Below are 17330 nucleotides of genomic sequence, written 5' to 3'. Positions count from 1 at the left end.
GTGCTTTTATTCTAAGCCAGCCAAGAGCCCTTGCTTGAATTAGTAGAACAGGTAACTAGGTGGGACCCAAGAATGAGAAAAATCAACTACTGTTAAAATAAGGACCATTCAGATTCTGTTAAAAGTATTATTTTAGTAAAGTACAGCACAAGAAAGCTATCTTCTTAGACACTATATACTTGGATTTCTAAACCAATATTTTAAAAGTGTAAATTCATCGTAAGAAAGTAAGCATTTCTTCTTTTGAACAGTAATTTAAACACATTGGAAGAAAAGGGTCAAAGTCAAAAAAACCTAAAAATACTGTAATTTTAGAATTTGTCTCCTACTCTAAGAATGAGGACATATAAACAAATGTAAGTGTGATGGGTAAAATTTTTCTTCTAAATATAATTCTATGATTTCATAACATCTCTCTCCAAGGAAAAATAGTACCACTAACCATAAAAGGCTGTAATCAATAAATAACATATTCACAAAAGATACTGTAAAATACCCATATGGATAACATTCATCTTGACAAACTTTCTCTTTCTACTTTCTACTTTCTCTTTCTACTTCTCAAAGTACCACACTGTATCTTAGCTACTTTTCTTTAAATTATTCAAAAGTGATTATAGCTTTAGTGGTTAATATTGCACATATCCAATTAGAGCTATGATTCTGACAAATTAAACAGCAAAAAAGGAAAATCAGGGCTAAGCCAGAGAGACTCGAGTAGACAATGATCCTCTGATCTCAAAGAGAAAAAGCTCATAGTGTCAACCACCAGGCTTTAATGACCTCGTATTATTTCTTGGAATTTCAGCTAAGTAATAGGCCTACTCTTTTTTAGAAGTAAATATTCTTTAAAGCCAAAATCACAAACTCAAATGAAGGACTGCCCACAAATGTCAGTTTTCATTTTCAACGCTAATAGATAAGGATAGGTCAAATAATCAGTCCCCATATTCCTTATAGCATAAGGAACTGAACACTAAGAGTGCTGCTCACCATTCTCGACATGGGCGAGCCTGTGCATGAGAGGCAGCCAGACAAGGCACTGGGGGGGAGGGTCAGCCATCATTGTGTCCAAGAACATATTCAGCATTATCTTTTTCTGTAAACAGAAGAAAAACAAATATTATCTTTTAAGTAATTCCAAACTTCAAGATTAAGTTAATTTATTATTCACCCAACTAAGCAGGAATGCACTGCATGTGAAATCTTCCAACAAAACAAAAATTTTACAATTATTACAATTACTACTACATACTATATTACATATAATTACTACATAAAATGCATTTCCATATATTTTATTTACATCTTAAGACTACTGTATTAAAATAAGCAAGTTGAATACTGGTGTCTTCATCTGACACATGAGAAAACAGGAACAAAGCATTTCAATGAATGGTAATGGCCCCGTCTACATCAGACACGCAGCCAGGACTAGAACTCTGAGGTCTGGCTGCCTACAACGCTTCCAGCATTCCAACAGTGTCTGGCACATAATGGGCACTTAATAAGTTGCTGCTGAATAAATAATAAAACAAAGGTCAAATACTCTGAGACATTATTTAACAACTCATTTACAGAAAAGAAAATAGAAACTTGGGGTACCCTGCAGTTTTCTCTAATTTCTTTTTAAACAGAACACTTCCATTTTATGTGAAACACTGACATGATTATATCCTAGACAAAGACAGAAGAAGATACATAATGTAGCTAGATAAAATTTTCATTAATATTTCAAATTAATAAATTTTCTTTTTCTTTCTGCCAACCCACAAAATACCTTTCTAGCCACAAAGAGAAAGAAAAAAGGAGCTGATAGGGCCATACTACTTGACAGGGGCGTCTGTAACTTACAACCTGGACACATGGGCCCTACTTCACCATCCACTCCAAAGAAGTACAGACACACATCCCATCAAAAACCTGGAAAAGGTGTAGCAAGCGAGGGGAAGTTAGATGCAGGGCAGAGACAGCAGGGGGAAGAAGGGAGAGGCTGAGATTTGTGTATGCCTGAGGAGGCAGTCTAGTGTTCATCCCACACCTCTGTGCCAGCAAAAGGGACACCTATATCTTTGCTGTTCCTGAGACTCTTGTGGGGTCCAGGATAAATGAGTGAACAACACTAAATGCCAGAATACAACCCAACGACTGAATGGAGGGAGACGTGGACAATACCTCACACTGTGGGCATGCAAATAACCAATAAGGAAAATTTAAACCAAAATAAAATATGTCCTAGACTTTTTCATAAATTTAATATTTAATATTTTTACACCTTTATGTATTTACTTAAAATTACATTTTTACAAATCTACTTATAATCTGAATGCTACTTTCTTTAAAAGGTTTTGATTCCTCCATGAAATAATTTTTTTTAAATCTTTAAAATAAAAAATATATTTTGGGGGCTGGGGATTTAGCTCAGCGGCATAAGCGCCTGCCTTGCAAGCAGGCAGTCATGAGTTCGATCCCCAGTACCGATAAAAAGGAGAAAAGACCAAAAAAAAAAAAAATATTTTGGGGTAAGATCCTCATCTATACACTCAGGATCAATTTCCAAAGTTTCAACCAAGTCCTAAAGTTCTCCAAAGGCACGAGGAATGAGAGTGCAGGAGCTGTGTCCTCTGTCTCCCATCAACCCTGTGATTTGGGAAAATACTGAACATTTCTGGGTTTCAGTTTTCTCATCCTGAAAGACTTAAACAGTAGTTCTCAAAGTGTGGTCAGGCCTCCGGGGGTAGTCTTAATAATTTTCAGAGAGGCCATGGGCCAAAACTGCTTTTGTAATACTAAGACAACAATATGCCTGCCAATTTCAATCTGATTCTCTCCTTAAGTATACAGCGAGGTTTTCCAGAGGCAACAGGATCCAGCCACAATTACCTGAAAAGGCTATGAAGAGACTGCTCCTTCTTACAGCTACAGAGCTGTGTGAAACCAGGTATTTTCCCCATGCTTTAAACAAACAATATAGCGCAAAAGATTGAATTCATAAGCAGATATGACAATCCAGTTGTGTTCCTCTGAGCCAAATCTTAGAGATTTGGAAAATACTACAAAGCACTAGCATGCTTTCCAATAGATTTTTGCTTTGGAATATACAGTTGTTTTTTCATAAACATATTATTTAATGTTAACATGCAATGGGTTTATCAGTTATTTTTCATAAAACAGTTTGTTATTTTTCATAAATGTTATTTATATAAACACAAGTTTATCATTGCTATTTTTAATAACAATTTTTTACATGAACTTTCTCAATTTAAATTTGTAATACGAAAATACTGGTATAAACCACATAAACAAAAGTTCTTCAGAGGTTCCAATAATTTTTAATTTTGAAGCTCTGAAACCAAAAATTTTTAAATGTACTGAGAAAGAATTGCATTTCTAAAATTCTGTGACTCAGTAAATAACTATGTAAAAGTTGAGTTGTCTTTCATCTTCTGTTTTGTTTTGATTTCCCTCTTGAGTTGATCACATTCTTTGCATTTTTCTGTATTTTTATTACACAGTAATATTTATAGCAGAAATGAGACTAAAAATACAAATAATGTACATTCCTACCTCAATTCTCATTTTTGTCCATTTTTCTTCATATATGTATAATTATGAACACACAGTAGCCATAAACTTTTTACTCAACATTAAAACATTTTGTTTTATACAAGGTCTTCCTTTCTAATTATTTTAACATTGTTTTAACATTGCTTAACCCATTGGGCAAAACCACTATGATTTATTTATGCTTTCCTCTATAAAACATTGAGGCTGTTTCCATCATTTTAGGTGGTCTCATATTTTTTCTTAGAAATGAATGTATCTGTTTGTTGTCCCTTGTTATTTTAATCCTTGACTTTAACAATTATTATCCTATATGTCATTCTCACCTCCCTTCCTCTTTTTTAAGAGGTGGGAACCATCCCTTAAAAGAAATACAGTATCACTAAAATAACATTAAAAACTGAAGCAGAATAATTCAGCAATAGATTACCATTACTGCAATCTCCAACTTCATCATTTCCAATAAAAACTGATGTCTTCTAATGTACAACATGTAAATGTTTCTTATCCTCTGCCCTAACACTTCTGCAATGTATGACAGTTTATCTCAGAAATAGCTTTTTTCAGTACCAAGGACTGAACCCAGGCTTTTGCACTGTTATATCCCAACCCTTTAAAAAATTTTTATTTTGAGACAGTCTCACTAAGTTGCCAAACGACTAAACCTAGGCTCCATCTGAAGTGTTAGGATTATAAGCAAGAACAGAAAATGGCATTATAAAAAGTTTAATATTACAGAAATATTTCATCTGGCAGGGGCAAAAATACATTAACTAGAACCAGTGTACAGGGTAGGCTTTCAATTACTGGCCACCAGATCTGCCTATAGCACAGATTTATTCTGGAGTTTGAAAATGATTAATTTACAAAGACGACAATATGATGCTGCTATGCTTTTTATAAGAAATATTTTTATTTATTACTTAAAAAAATTAAAAGAAATATTGTACAAACTGTTAAAATTTTGATATACTGTATTTCCCTCATTGCAAAGACTTTCCTTTAATAAAACTATGGAATAATATAGATAAAAACAATGAAGTTAAAAGTATAACCATGAGCTTTAGACTTTCAGAATTCAAGTAAAAAATATAATCTTCTCATGTCATACATGATTTTTAAATGACTTTTTCAATGTATCCAGTAATTCTTAGGAAGCATCACTCATCTGCCAGGCCTTGAAGCTGTAAAGGTGGAGAACCAAGGTCCTTCCCTTTGGGGCATCCCCGAACTACATGCAGGATGCCACGAAAAGGCAGGTGGGGACCAGTTAACCTTACACCGAAGGATTCTCAGCATCAGAGAAGAGGAATATTATTGCTGGATGTGAAACATGAGGCCCTTGTTGGAAGGGAGAGAGCTCAGGGGTTGCTGGCATTTCATTGAGTACCAAAAACAAAGACAAGGATGACTACATTCACTTACTCCAAATGCACGTTATTTAGAATAAGAGAAATGAAAATCAAAACTCCACCGAAATAACATTTCTCACCTATCTGATTGGCCACAATTCAAAACCTTAAGAACAGGAGTGTTGGCAACATATGCCAAGGAGAAACATGCTCCTCCAGCATTCTAGAGGAAGAAACCCGAGCAGTACAACCCTGAGCTCTGAGACAGGCTCAGGAACTTGCAGCCTGCCAGGGGCTAAGAAGAGGTCGGTGAAGGGTGTGGTAATGGGCAACCCAGGAATGAAGGCTATGATAGGACAATGAGAGCCAGGATGTCACCCTGGGAACCTCACCCAACAGGCAGTAAGGAGTTTGCAACTTTTTTTAAGAAAAAATAAAGACAACAGTAGAGCTGTGTTTTAAAACAGGGATTTTAAACTTTTTTATAATTAAAAGGAAAAATAAGACAAAAAGCAGCATCTGAACGGCAGACTCCTCTTTTTAGGTTCTTACTTAATGGCTATTAAGAAACCAGGAAACCAAAGTCCTCAGTTTCCTCTGTTCTCCCTGAAGATTAGCAATCCTCAAGTCAACAGGGCCAGAGGGGACATCAGAGACCCAGAGGGGAGCTCCTACTAAGCAGTGCCATTAAGCAAATAGCCCACAAGGAACCTAGCCAATAAGCCCCAACACTTCAAGCCTGGCAGCCCTCAGGCTGCAGCACATGATCAAATACGAGATCAGCTCTGAGCTCTTAAGCACTAAGAAAGGGAGCCTTTCCTACAGCATGCAGACAGCAAACACTGCTAATGAAATCTCTTTTGAAAAAGAAAATCATGGAGCCACCTGTCATGTCTAAGAATTCATTTAGTAGGACATTTTCTTAAACAGACCTAACTAGAACAAAACCTCACTTCTTGGTCTTTACAATTTTGTTCAAATTAATGCCAGTGAAACAGGTCTCATTACTACAGATGCGGTCATAATAAAAACTATTCTATTCATGGTATTTCATCCAATCAACGATGTACTCATAAGATCACTATTAATTTTTTCTACACTAAGAAAAACAGCCAATTAAGCTAACTCAATGGCTTAATTAAGTATAATCCTTTGTGAATGTGAACTGTTCACAATAGCCTCTTTATGAACTGAAATTTCTTTTATCTATTCAGAGGGATTTGGCAATTTCATCTACCTTCACTGCTTGGTGTGACAAGAAATTATTTTTATCTCATTTCAGTGATTAAAAGAAGATGCAGCTTCATCTATTTGTGTATATGCTCCTTTTTAAAAGCTTGTGTCAACACCTGCTGGAATTAGTGAATTCTTCCACTTATATCAAACTTACTCACCCTGCACTCTGTGGTTACATCTTTCTATGTTTACAGTAACTTTTCTTGAATGCCCAACCACAGCAGACTGCTAGAACACTGGAAATGACAATACCTGAAGTACCAAAAGTGGCCCTAACTCAGGTGAAGTGACAAATGAACAACTATCTCATCACAGTGACTGCCCACCCAGCGCAACTGTCAAATGCCACTGAACACATGAGACATTTAGACACCACACTTAGTGAGATGTGAAGATGTATCTTCCAATCAATGAGACATGGTACTAATGTACACTAACTGCCTGGATAACGGGTTGCTGATAGAAACTGCAAAATCTTAATTAGAACACCTATGAAATAACATATATACAACATGCCAGGCAATTCTCCCACACTTTTTAAATGTCCAAGAAAGCAACATTGATAAAATGTCTCAAAGTGGAAAGAAAAGTCACTCTGGCAGATAGCAAGAGAGGACCAGTTGGTCGGTGTAATTAGAGGGCATCTCCAGGCATGAAATATTCCCGGGATTCTACAACCAACCAGCAACAATACAGTCCTGTCCCACCTCTTTGTGCCTCCTCTGTGACTCAAGGAGTGTGCAGCCCGGCATCTAGGAAAGCACTGCCTCCTGCAAACACTGCCTGGAAGGATCCATCTACTTCCCTACCCACTCTCCTTCCTCTCCTTCCCCTCTGCTTGCTCAGATCTGCCTTTCATCCAACAGACACCGAATCTAAAGTTCCCCTGAGGGTTGGCTGGACTATTTAAACTAAGTTAAATACAAGTCCTTAGAAACTAAGTAATAAAACAAGGCAAACCATCTTTCAAGCAAAAAACACAACCCTTACCCAAAACTCTGAAGTCTGCAGAAAAATGAGAGAAATTGAAATATATTTACTACTTATTTTTATTAACCTTTAAATTTCTGAAGTGAGTTTGTTAGTTTATAAACTCTGACAAATAATACACCTGGTCTACTCACCAAAATATTGGGCTAGACTTGCAGTGTTCTAATTAGCACTGCAGTATGTTCACACAATTGTATCATTAATTTACAGCTAGAATTTTTTCAGTCATTGAAAAATTTAAAATATACCAAAGTAGACACAATAGTATAACACCCGCTAGCTGCAAAAATCCTCAACCTGAATAATTTTATTTCATTTGTGCTTTTAAACTCTCTCCAACTACTTTTTTTGAGGGGGAGGAGAGTCCTGAGGATTAAATCCAACGGTTTAGCACTAAGTTACAAGGCCCTGTTTATTTTTTATTTTGAGACAGGGTCTAAATTGCTCAAGACGGGTTTAAGCTTGTGATTCTCTTGCCTCAGCCTCCCAAAGTGCTGGGACTATAAGGGTTTATTTCTCTCGGCGCCAACTGCAATCACTTTGAAGTAAATCCCAGATGTAATCAATTTGATCCCCAATACAAGGAAGGAGTGAGGAAGAGAAAGGGAAGCGAAGGAAGGGGAGGAGAAGGGACTGAAGCAGCTAAGCCACAGTTGAGTTTTATTTAGATTTATAAGAAACCACTAGGGTTTCTTCCAAAATGGTTTGTGTAAGAATTCTAGTTACTTCAAATCTTCACCCACATTTGGTATCAGCTGCTGAATTGTACATATTTTAATCACTGGGTTCTGTCGAATTAATTTATAAAAGTTTTTAAATTTCCTTGCTTTTTAAAAACTACTAATGTTTCACAACAACTCAGTCCTAGTGTACAGGTACCAACCCCAAGGTGCTGGTGGGAGACCAAAGACAATGAGGCAGACAGATCTAGGACTACATAAAGCACAATTTCTTGAGGGAATTACTGCAGTAGGATGGTCCTGGGCAGCAAGAACAGATGAGTCACTACACTTTGGGTTAGAAAGAGGCTTGTATTTATAGGCCAGTACAAACAGGACTGTATTCTGGCTGGAATGGTCCTCATTTATGTAAAACTACATCAGAATCAGGAGTATACAGGAACCAGGATCAGCCTGGAAAGCCCCGCCTGTGCCTCTACTGGTTTTATCTACTTACACTCTGGTGAAGAACTGTGCATAAAAATCAGGTAGGTCTACTAAGGGCAATCCCGGCAGTTAAGCTTCAAGACCATGGCAGTCACGTAAGATGCACCCATAATACTGTATCATATCCATCCACAGACTTATTTTGGGTAAGTTATAAAAACATAAACAAGTATGTTTTGAAAAAGAATTAAAACTATACTAGAATAAACCAACATGTATAATAATTCTCTTCATACCATTTTTTAAAATATCATTTCTGAGGTCTGCAACACATATATTACTGGAGAACTATACATATTATAAAACTATGCATTTAAGAACAAGTTACATGAGGAAAACAAGCTTGGAACAACCACTAAAAACCTAAGCAGCTCTGTAAATGGACCAAACAAAAACACTCACACACTGATATCAGCACGATGAAATCTCCACGGGCACTTCCAAGAGGCACTGCCAGAAGATACCCTTCAGCCTTAAACACTGACACTTGTTTCCCTCTTGGTGAGAAAGGCAATGCAATTTTCAGCATGAAGCAGTTTTATCAAAACTAATTATCTGATCCGCAGATAACCTCATTAATCAACTGTTTTAGCATGGAGGCAGATGTTTGCATAGATCTTTTACCCACAGCCACAGATTCATCATCACAGTAGAGATGCTGCAGAAAATGAACCAACCAATTCCTTCCCTAAAGGAAGGTGCTCTAGGACTTCTAGTTCTGTCTTAAGGTATCTGTACTTTCTCTTTAACTGTGATCATCCCAGAGTCTCTGTTCATCCTGAACATTAATGTAAGGAGGAAAACTGCCCGAGAACCAACAGTGCAATCTCCACCTCGCTTTGGTGTGCTGCTGTCTAATGGCAGATGAGCCAGAAGAAAAGTGCATTCAAGAAACTTGCTGCAAGGAACCAATAGTGCGAGGGGGGAGAGGCGGTTTCCAAGAGAAACCAAAACCCATTAAGTTTCGGCATGCTGTCCAGAGAGCCTCTCTTCCCCCTCCTCCCTCAGCCCTCCTGTTCCTTTTTGGTCATTCCATCAGTAGTTTCCATTTCTTCTGAGGCTTCTTTAAGAACCGAGGAAAACTTAAGTTTCTCTAGACTGAGAAGAACTTGTCAAATTTTTCTAAATCTGATGTATTTCAAAATGCAGACAGATTTTTTTTTTTTAAATAGGAATCTAAAGCAGGCAAAAAGCAACACCTGGGTTATGAGTTGAAAAGCCTGGCAACCATGCACGCCATAGGGAACCTGAAGAATCCTACAGGAGCCTGAGGCTGTGTAAACCAGGGGTGGAGCTGCTGTACGGCATGTTGAAGGTCCTAGGTTTACCTACAATGCCACTCCCCCCCAAATTCCTACACTGGATTCTTAGAATTAAAAAATATAATTTTTAAAATGTCCTCAATATTTCAAACTGGTATTTCAGCATGAAATTCTTATCACTTTTCTCAGATTCACATTAAATCAAAGGTTAGGTTTAGAACCCTCAGAACTGTCATCCACTTGTCAGACGCTGTTCTTCACTGGTATTTCCCACGTCCTTCTGGACACTTTCTGACTAAAGAGCAGCATCCTGAGATCCTAACAGCATCCAGCCTGACCTCCGGCACACGTCGTGTGTGAAGAGCCATGTGTGTATCATCGATCAGGTCACCCTACAGTGCTGTGTGGCAACTGTCTGGGTTACTGACACCACTATAAGAGAGCAGCAGCAGAAGGAGCAGAAGAGCCAGCGGGGCTCCTCTGACAAGCTGGTCCTCACTGGCATCACTGCAGGGTATACCTACAGGACACTCCTGTTCCAGGGTAAGTGTGGACAGCCTTACATTTGAAACATACTCAGGAGGAAACTGCAAGCTAGGTTTTATTAGAATAAACTGAAGGATGAAGATATTTTTAATGTGCTAAAAGCTGATACTGTCATTTATGCTAAGAAATAAGAGAAAAAGTAGTGGACTAATACAAAAATGTACATAAAACCAATCAGCTGAAGTGTGCATGAATCTTGGAGGAACATCTCAGAAGTTACTTTGTTTATAAAAATGTCTCTGTTGTTATGGGTGCCACTTTCAGTGCAAACGCTGAGTGATGGAAACAAACTATAAACTGCTAAAGTCTGCACTTGGATAAGTATGAATTCTTAACTTTAAATATAAAAAGGCATTTATGTATGTTACATACACAGTTTTGAATCGAAGTATCACAGGTTTGCAGATTACTTCTTTGCATATTTTAATATTTTATTTTTACATAAACTCAGACTTCTAGGAATACTGGAAAAGATTACCAAACAAATACCATTTTCTGGTAACCCAGACTGTTGTAACAACACTGCAGGGTAAAGTGGTTTTACCCCTGAAGACTTCAGAATGAATTTCTTAAAATTCAAGGCAATCTCTGTCATTAACTAAACACAAATATTAAAATCAAGGAATTAACATTCACTGACAGAACATACTCGTATTTAGCTTCAAGTTTTCCATTTGTCTCAGTTGTGTCCCAAGTAAAAACCTGTGGACAGTAAGTTGCATTCACTATCCACATCACTTTATACTCATCGAGTCTGAGCATTCCTCGATAGTCACTGGCTATGTGTTTCATAACACTGACATGTTTTAAGTGTACAATCCAGTCAGAGTACAGAAATTCTAGGTTTGTATGTCAGTCCCCAAGATGCAAGAGGACTAGAAAAAGGATACTGTACTTCTCAGTGCATCCATGTGTCAGTGTATTTCTTTATTGGTGACAATGCAATGTCAAATAGGCTTATCCAACTGTAAATTGCTGCTTCCTTTAGTGACTAGTAACTATCTTCTGAGAATACACTTTCCATTTGTAAGTATAGCCTTAAGCTTTTCTGACCTAACCTCTACCTTAACAAATCAATGCTACATTTTGTATTATTAAGATCTCAGTATTCTCAAACCAAATTCTAGATGAGAACCACAAAAGGAAACCAAACCCATCTTCTGCCACAAAAGTGACAGCACAATCTGAAAGATTTTATGCTGGCAGCTGAGAGTGGTACAGTATTCTGTGTCTCTGGTGTTTGGGAAAGAATGACCCAATATTGCTATAGTTTTATGTCAAAATTCCTGTATTTGACAGTTCAAAGACTTACTTGGTAAGATATTATACATCCAGTAGCAACATGCAATAATACCTCTTTATTTTTTTATTAGAAAATGCATCCCCCTTCCCTAACAAAAGAGTTCTCAGGTGAATTTTTATCCCCCCCCCATTCTCCATCCACCCACCCCCTCCCCGAAGCTCTTTATTCCTCCCCTACGCAAGACTTTATATCCTAGACTGGAAGTGATCTGGTAAAATCTGTTAGAAGGTAGAGAAATAAATGAGGCCCCTGGAGCTGGATCCTATCAAACTGTCCTTACCTGCTGTGGAAAACAGGTGCGGACTGAATGCTCTGTGTAACCAAAAGATGGCCCTTCAAAGACAGCTGTGGGGAGCTTCAGAACTTCCTTCAGAAACTGGTCAAACTTGCTAAATATCAGTAAGCCATTGGAATCTGACATCTGGGAGAAAACATCTATGAGAACAAAACCAAATAAAGTCAAAGTATAAGAAAATATCAAGTTTTTTTTTTTAAATAAATGGTTCTGTTATCTGTAACCAGTAAAAAAAAATCATTAAAAAAGTACTATGAAGTTATTATGATTTTTAGCTAATACTAAAACTATTATCATTAAGACTGTGTAGTTACTTTGACAACAAGGCCTCTGGATTTCATGCACTTAACTTTATACTGAAACACCACATCAAATAACCTTTTCACGTATGTCCACTTATCTACTCTTTCTGAGTATATATGACTTAATAACTTTAATTGATTCATGTATGTCTTGTTGTATTCCAATAATCATTTTTAGTAGCATATTTTTACCTCTTTATATCTATGATATGAGACATATGCATGTCTGAGTATATGAATATTTAGCATACTGGTGACAATTAATGATTAAAGAAATTATATTCTATTTGTATATTCAGGTACTAATGTAATTGTATACCTGTAAAGGGGTAAATCTGACAGAAGCACAAATAAATGTTTAAAATACTGAATTTAGTGAGTTCCAAAGCAGAATTTAGAAGATTACATACAAGACACTGACACAATAGAACCCTATTTTATATAAAGTCTAGCCAGCCAGATGGCCAGTTATATTACTATTTCTTTATCTTAATGCAAAGTTTATATTGTACTTATTCCCCTCTTTTCTTCCACATTTGGGCTGGGGGAACAGGACAACTTGACAAACAAATATGATCTAAGCATTTCTTCAAACTATTGAGCTTCCTTATAAAACAAAGCTAATGAATTAAATATGCACAAAAAATCATTTTCTGAGGCTTTTCAAACAGTATTTTTAAAACTTCATCCATATATATATAATGAACAGGCATATGAGAAAGTAGTATCTATAATATACAAAATATACCTGTAAATATTACTTTTTAGGTTCAATTTAGGGACTTCATCCTAAAGCACTAAGTGAACACAAAAATATTTTAAATACAGTAATCCAAAAATTATTTTAAAAAAGGAAAAAACAACAACAAAAAGGGCCAAAGTGTATGCCTGATTAAGCATGAGGTCCTGAGTTCGATTCCCAGTATCAAAAAGAAAAAAATTAAAAATTATGAAATGTTACCTTATCAGTCCATAGGGCAATTTTTAAGGCATAAGAAAACAGGAAATTTTTAAAGGAATGAAAATCTTCAGTATATCCTCACAAATGCTCCTGGCTTTCAGTTGAAAGAAAAATATTAACTACCGACATGGGGTGGGGAAGTGGAAATTCAATGAGAGGTTAAAATAAGTATGCTTTAGTGAAAAATAAAATCAATTAATTAAAAAATACCAACTGAATTCTTGCTACATGGTTCAACTACTAGGCACTATGTCAAGTGTTTTAAAACACAACAAAGTAGTATGGTATCTTCTCCCCAACAAATTTTTCTACAGCTGGAAAAACAAGATTCAGATGAACCAAAGAAGAATTACAAAATATACTGATCCTAATTCAACATGAAGAAGGAGGTAAAAAGATATTTTTGTTAAGCCCTACAATGAGCCAGGCACTAAACTCTACCTGCCAGTAGTCATTCAATATTCGTTGTCCTCCTCTTCTGCTAAGGAAAAACACTTGATTTCATTTTGTGCAGCAATACACCCAACAGAAGAAATTACCCAGTCTCCCCTTAGCAAGGTATGGTCATGTATTAAGTGCTGACCAATCAGATATAAGCAACAAGGATTATGAGATACATAAAAGTTAAAAGAGTGCAAACTGTCCGGAAGGCAGGCCTCAGGCCTTTCCCCTTAGCGTCTTCTTCCTTGTGCCTTATGGAATACAGCAATAACTCAAGAAGCTTCAACACCCTTCAGTGTATGCAGCAATCTCCACCTTGACACAGAAATCATGTACTAGTGACAGAAAAGAAAAACAGAATTGGGTTCCAGAAGAACATGAGGTTTCCAAAGTAGCCTGAACTACTTCTAGACTTCTTATATGGAAAAAACAAAAATAAACTTCAAGACACTATCATAAAATAAACTCCAACTTTAAAACCCTATCAGTGGAGTTTCTGAGTTCACGTAACAAACCCTGAACCTGTACATTACACCAAATACTGCCTTGTTGTACTCTCATTAAAAGGTGTACGTGTGAGGATGCACGTAAGCACACACATAATTATTTAAAATTAATAGATGTAGGGCACCATGGGTATACACCTGTAATCTCAACACTTTAAGAAGCTGAGGCAAAAAAAGAACAGAAAGTTCAAGTCCTGTCTAGGTAACCTAGCAAGAATGTATTAAAATATAAATACATTTAAAATGAGGATGGAGGAGACCGGAGATGCAGTTCAGTGATAGAGTGCCTCTAGGTTCAATCTCCTATATCACCAAAAAAAAAATTATAGATAATGATAATATAGCATAGCAAGACTGATTTACTTATGGTCCAAAAGTTAGTAAGTAACCAAATCAAGTCTTAAACCCACACCTATCTGACCCAAAGTAAATTTCATGATTCCATTTTCCTTTAAGATATAATTTAGAGTCGACATGAAAATATAAGGAATATACAAAAATCAGCAAACAAGATAACATAGTATCAATTTTAAAAAGCATACTACTACGGCCAGGGATATAGCTCAGTGGTACAGTACCTACCTGGCAAGTGTGAGTTCAATCCCATGTACTCAAAAAAACTCAAAAAACAAAAAAAAAAAAAAAGGCATTTTACTAAAACAGACTAAGAACTTGAAAATAAGCATAACAAACAAAAGACATTATGAATATAAAACCAAAACCACAAATAATAAAAAAAGGATGAATCAGAAATATTAGAGTTAAAAAAAAAATGTAGTGGGCTGGAGATACAGCTCAGTGACACGGCACCTGCCTGGCAAGTGTAAAGTTGTGAGTTCAACTCCTGTAAGAGAGGAGAGAAAGGGAGACAAAGAAAGACAGAGAGAGACAGACTGATTCTGCAAAGAAGATGTAATTATGTCTATTCTATATAATAAACAGCATAGCTCTAGATGAAGGAAAATGGAAAGCAAAAAATCAAATTGACAGATTCTCCCAAAAACAGATTTAAAGGAATTGGTCCAATTGTGAAATATTAATAGATAAAAAAAGACAGAAGTAGATATGACAACACTCAGAAAAAGAAATTATCAAGAATGTTTAAAAAAAAAAAAAAAAAAGGCAGGAACCTGGGCCCTAAAAGCTGGGATTTGGAATGATGAAGTGAAACAGGCGAAGGTGGGACCAAGAGTCACAGCTAGAGAAGAGAGGGAGCAAAGTCCCGTGGGCAGGAATCTACAGTGTGGTTGTTATTCCCGTGTAAACAGGGAACAGGGAACTGAGGAGAACGTCCTGACTATGAAATAATGATGTATTAAGAAGAATATTCTTGGGGCTGGGACTTTAGCTCAGCGGCATAAGTGCCTGCCTTACAAGTGCCTGCTCGCGAGTTCGATCCCTGGTACCGGTTTAAAAAAAAAAAAGAAGAAGAAGAAGAATATTCTTGTTAGAAAAGAAAACTCAGAGATAAAGGCAATGTGGATTTGGCTTTCAAACTTCTGAGTGGGGATGAAATGTTTAGAAAGCCAGACTTCAAGATTTGAGCTAGGAGCTCAGTGAAGCACCTGTCTAAAATGTGCAAGACTCTGCACTCAGGGGCTGGGGATTTAGCTCAGCGGCATAAGCACCTGCCTTGCAAGCAGGTAGTCGTGAGTTCAATCCCTGGTACCGATAAAAAGTTAAAAAAAAAAAAAGTTAAAAAAAAAAGACTCTGCACTCAATGTCTTAGGCCTGGGGTGAGGGATTATAATGATGATTTGACTGTTACTGACGATGACTAAAAGAGGAAGATCAGAATTGGAGAAAACCTTGTCAATAACGCAAAAATGTGCAAGTCAGAGACTACGTCAGAGTAGTAACCATACCGGAGATGGGGTCAAATCCAAGACATTTCCATGGTAGGAATGGCAGTTGATGGCAAACTGGACCAGGGACAAAGGAATATTTAAAGTTATAGGTATTCTAAATTTCTAGCTTGGGAAAATGCTGAAGACCCTGAGTAAAATAGCAAATCAAAGACCAACATCCTATTAGCTCTGACTGTAACTGTATCTGGACTGTAGGCAATTTTTCAAGAAGAACCACACTGCAGACAGAAAGGCCTGGGCCACAGTTTAAGAAGGACAGCAAATAGAAAGTTGTGAAATGTCACCACTGATGGAATATGTGATGTTCTTCAACTAAAGAAAGAGTATGAGTCAACCTTTAAATAGCTGGCTGCTATTCTTATAATGTAGCAAATAATTATGCATTAAATCTGACTGGAGGCTGGGTATGGTGCTGTAGATCTATAATCCCAGCACGTAAGAGCCTGGGGCAAAACAATCTCCATGACTCTGAGGCTAATTTGGGCAACTTAGCAAATTCAAAGCCACCTGAACTACACTACATAGGGAAGTCACGTCTCAAACAAAAATAAATCTGAATGGTCAACTGCTGCACACTAACAAAAAGAGCTTCATCATCCTGTGTTATGTTTGCCAATGCCCAAGTTATATGATCAAATTACTTGTTAATTCCCTTTGCAAACACAACTATTTTCTACAACCAGACACCCTGGGGCACCAACCACATTGTTGTAAAACAACTGTAGTGCCATCACACTGTTCTGTATGCGCCATCTTCCTGCGTGACCTGATTGATATGTTAACCATTGTTCCCCTCTGCAAACTTTGACAGATGTAATCCAAATTAAATGCTGAAATTAGCTGACAAAGGACTGTAAATTCCTGGGAATCTTCTCTATCCTCAAGCAAAGGGAAACAAAGGATTTCCTCATTCCTGATCCACACCCATAAATCATTTACTTTGTAATTGTCCTTTCTATAAAAGTCTGTCAAAATTTTAAGCGAGTTACACAGCCTTACAAACTCCAACTGTACTGTGTCGCTGGTGCTAGGATAAATAAAAAGTGCTCCTTTTTCTTTAAAAAAGATATCTTGCCCCATTTTTTGGACACCATTTTGGGGGCTCGTTTTGGGGGTACAACATCAACTTGAGATGTGGCGGGCACTTTAAGGCCCCCACTCAATACATCCTTCCTCTTTTGCTCAGTGAACCCTGACTGTGTTTAGAATGGCAGAGGAGCCTACTGACACCACAAAACTTCCAGTCTGCTTTTACACACTGTAACTTGAGTGGATTTCTCAGTAACCTTTTATTTTTCTGATACAGGTAATTCCCTCTTTCTTCTGCCTTGAATGACTCTGTGAAGCCTGGAATGACTTTATTACCCTAAGGAAGAAAGCCAGGTACCTACCACAGCAGGAAGGTAGGAAAAACTGGAATCTTTCAACATCCTTAGGGCATAGTGTCAACTCTGAACTTAACAGTCTTTGGACTTATTCCATATGAGAAAAAATAAATTACAATATATTTCAACTACTGTTAGTTAAGTTTTATGTTG

The 17330-nt window shown here is 37.0% G+C and overlaps 1 protein-coding gene across 13 annotated transcripts in view; it reads right to left on the bottom strand.

Moving 5' to 3' along the window:
• The window catches only part of Dtnb (dystrobrevin beta), a 337086-nt gene that overhangs the window by 242314 nt on the left and 77442 nt on the right, over positions 1 to 17330 (bottom strand). For all 13 annotated transcript variants that reach the window (XR_010041328.1, XM_063231364.1, XM_063231355.1 and 10 more), the window contains exons 6-7: positions 11700 to 11854; positions 994 to 1099 (exon numbers count right to left, since the gene is read on the bottom strand). Coding sequence is in view for 12 of the 13 variants with exons in the window: in XM_063231364.1 (XP_063087434.1) it covers positions 994 to 1099; positions 11700 to 11854 (261 nt within the window). In the remaining variant the exon portion in view is untranslated. The remainder of the gene's footprint in view (positions 1 to 993; positions 1100 to 11699; positions 11855 to 17330) is intronic.

The sequence above is a fragment of the Cavia porcellus genome, unplaced genomic scaffold (assembly GCF_034190915.1).
Source record: "Cavia porcellus strain 051 isolate PalLab524CR breed Dunkin Hartley unplaced genomic scaffold, mCavPor4.1 scaffold_1, whole genome shotgun sequence".
In the NCBI taxonomy this organism is placed as follows: domain Eukaryota; kingdom Metazoa; phylum Chordata; class Mammalia; order Rodentia; family Caviidae; genus Cavia; species Cavia porcellus.
Note: the sequence above shows the minus strand (reverse complement) of the source record. Positions and strands in the feature narration are given on the sequence as shown.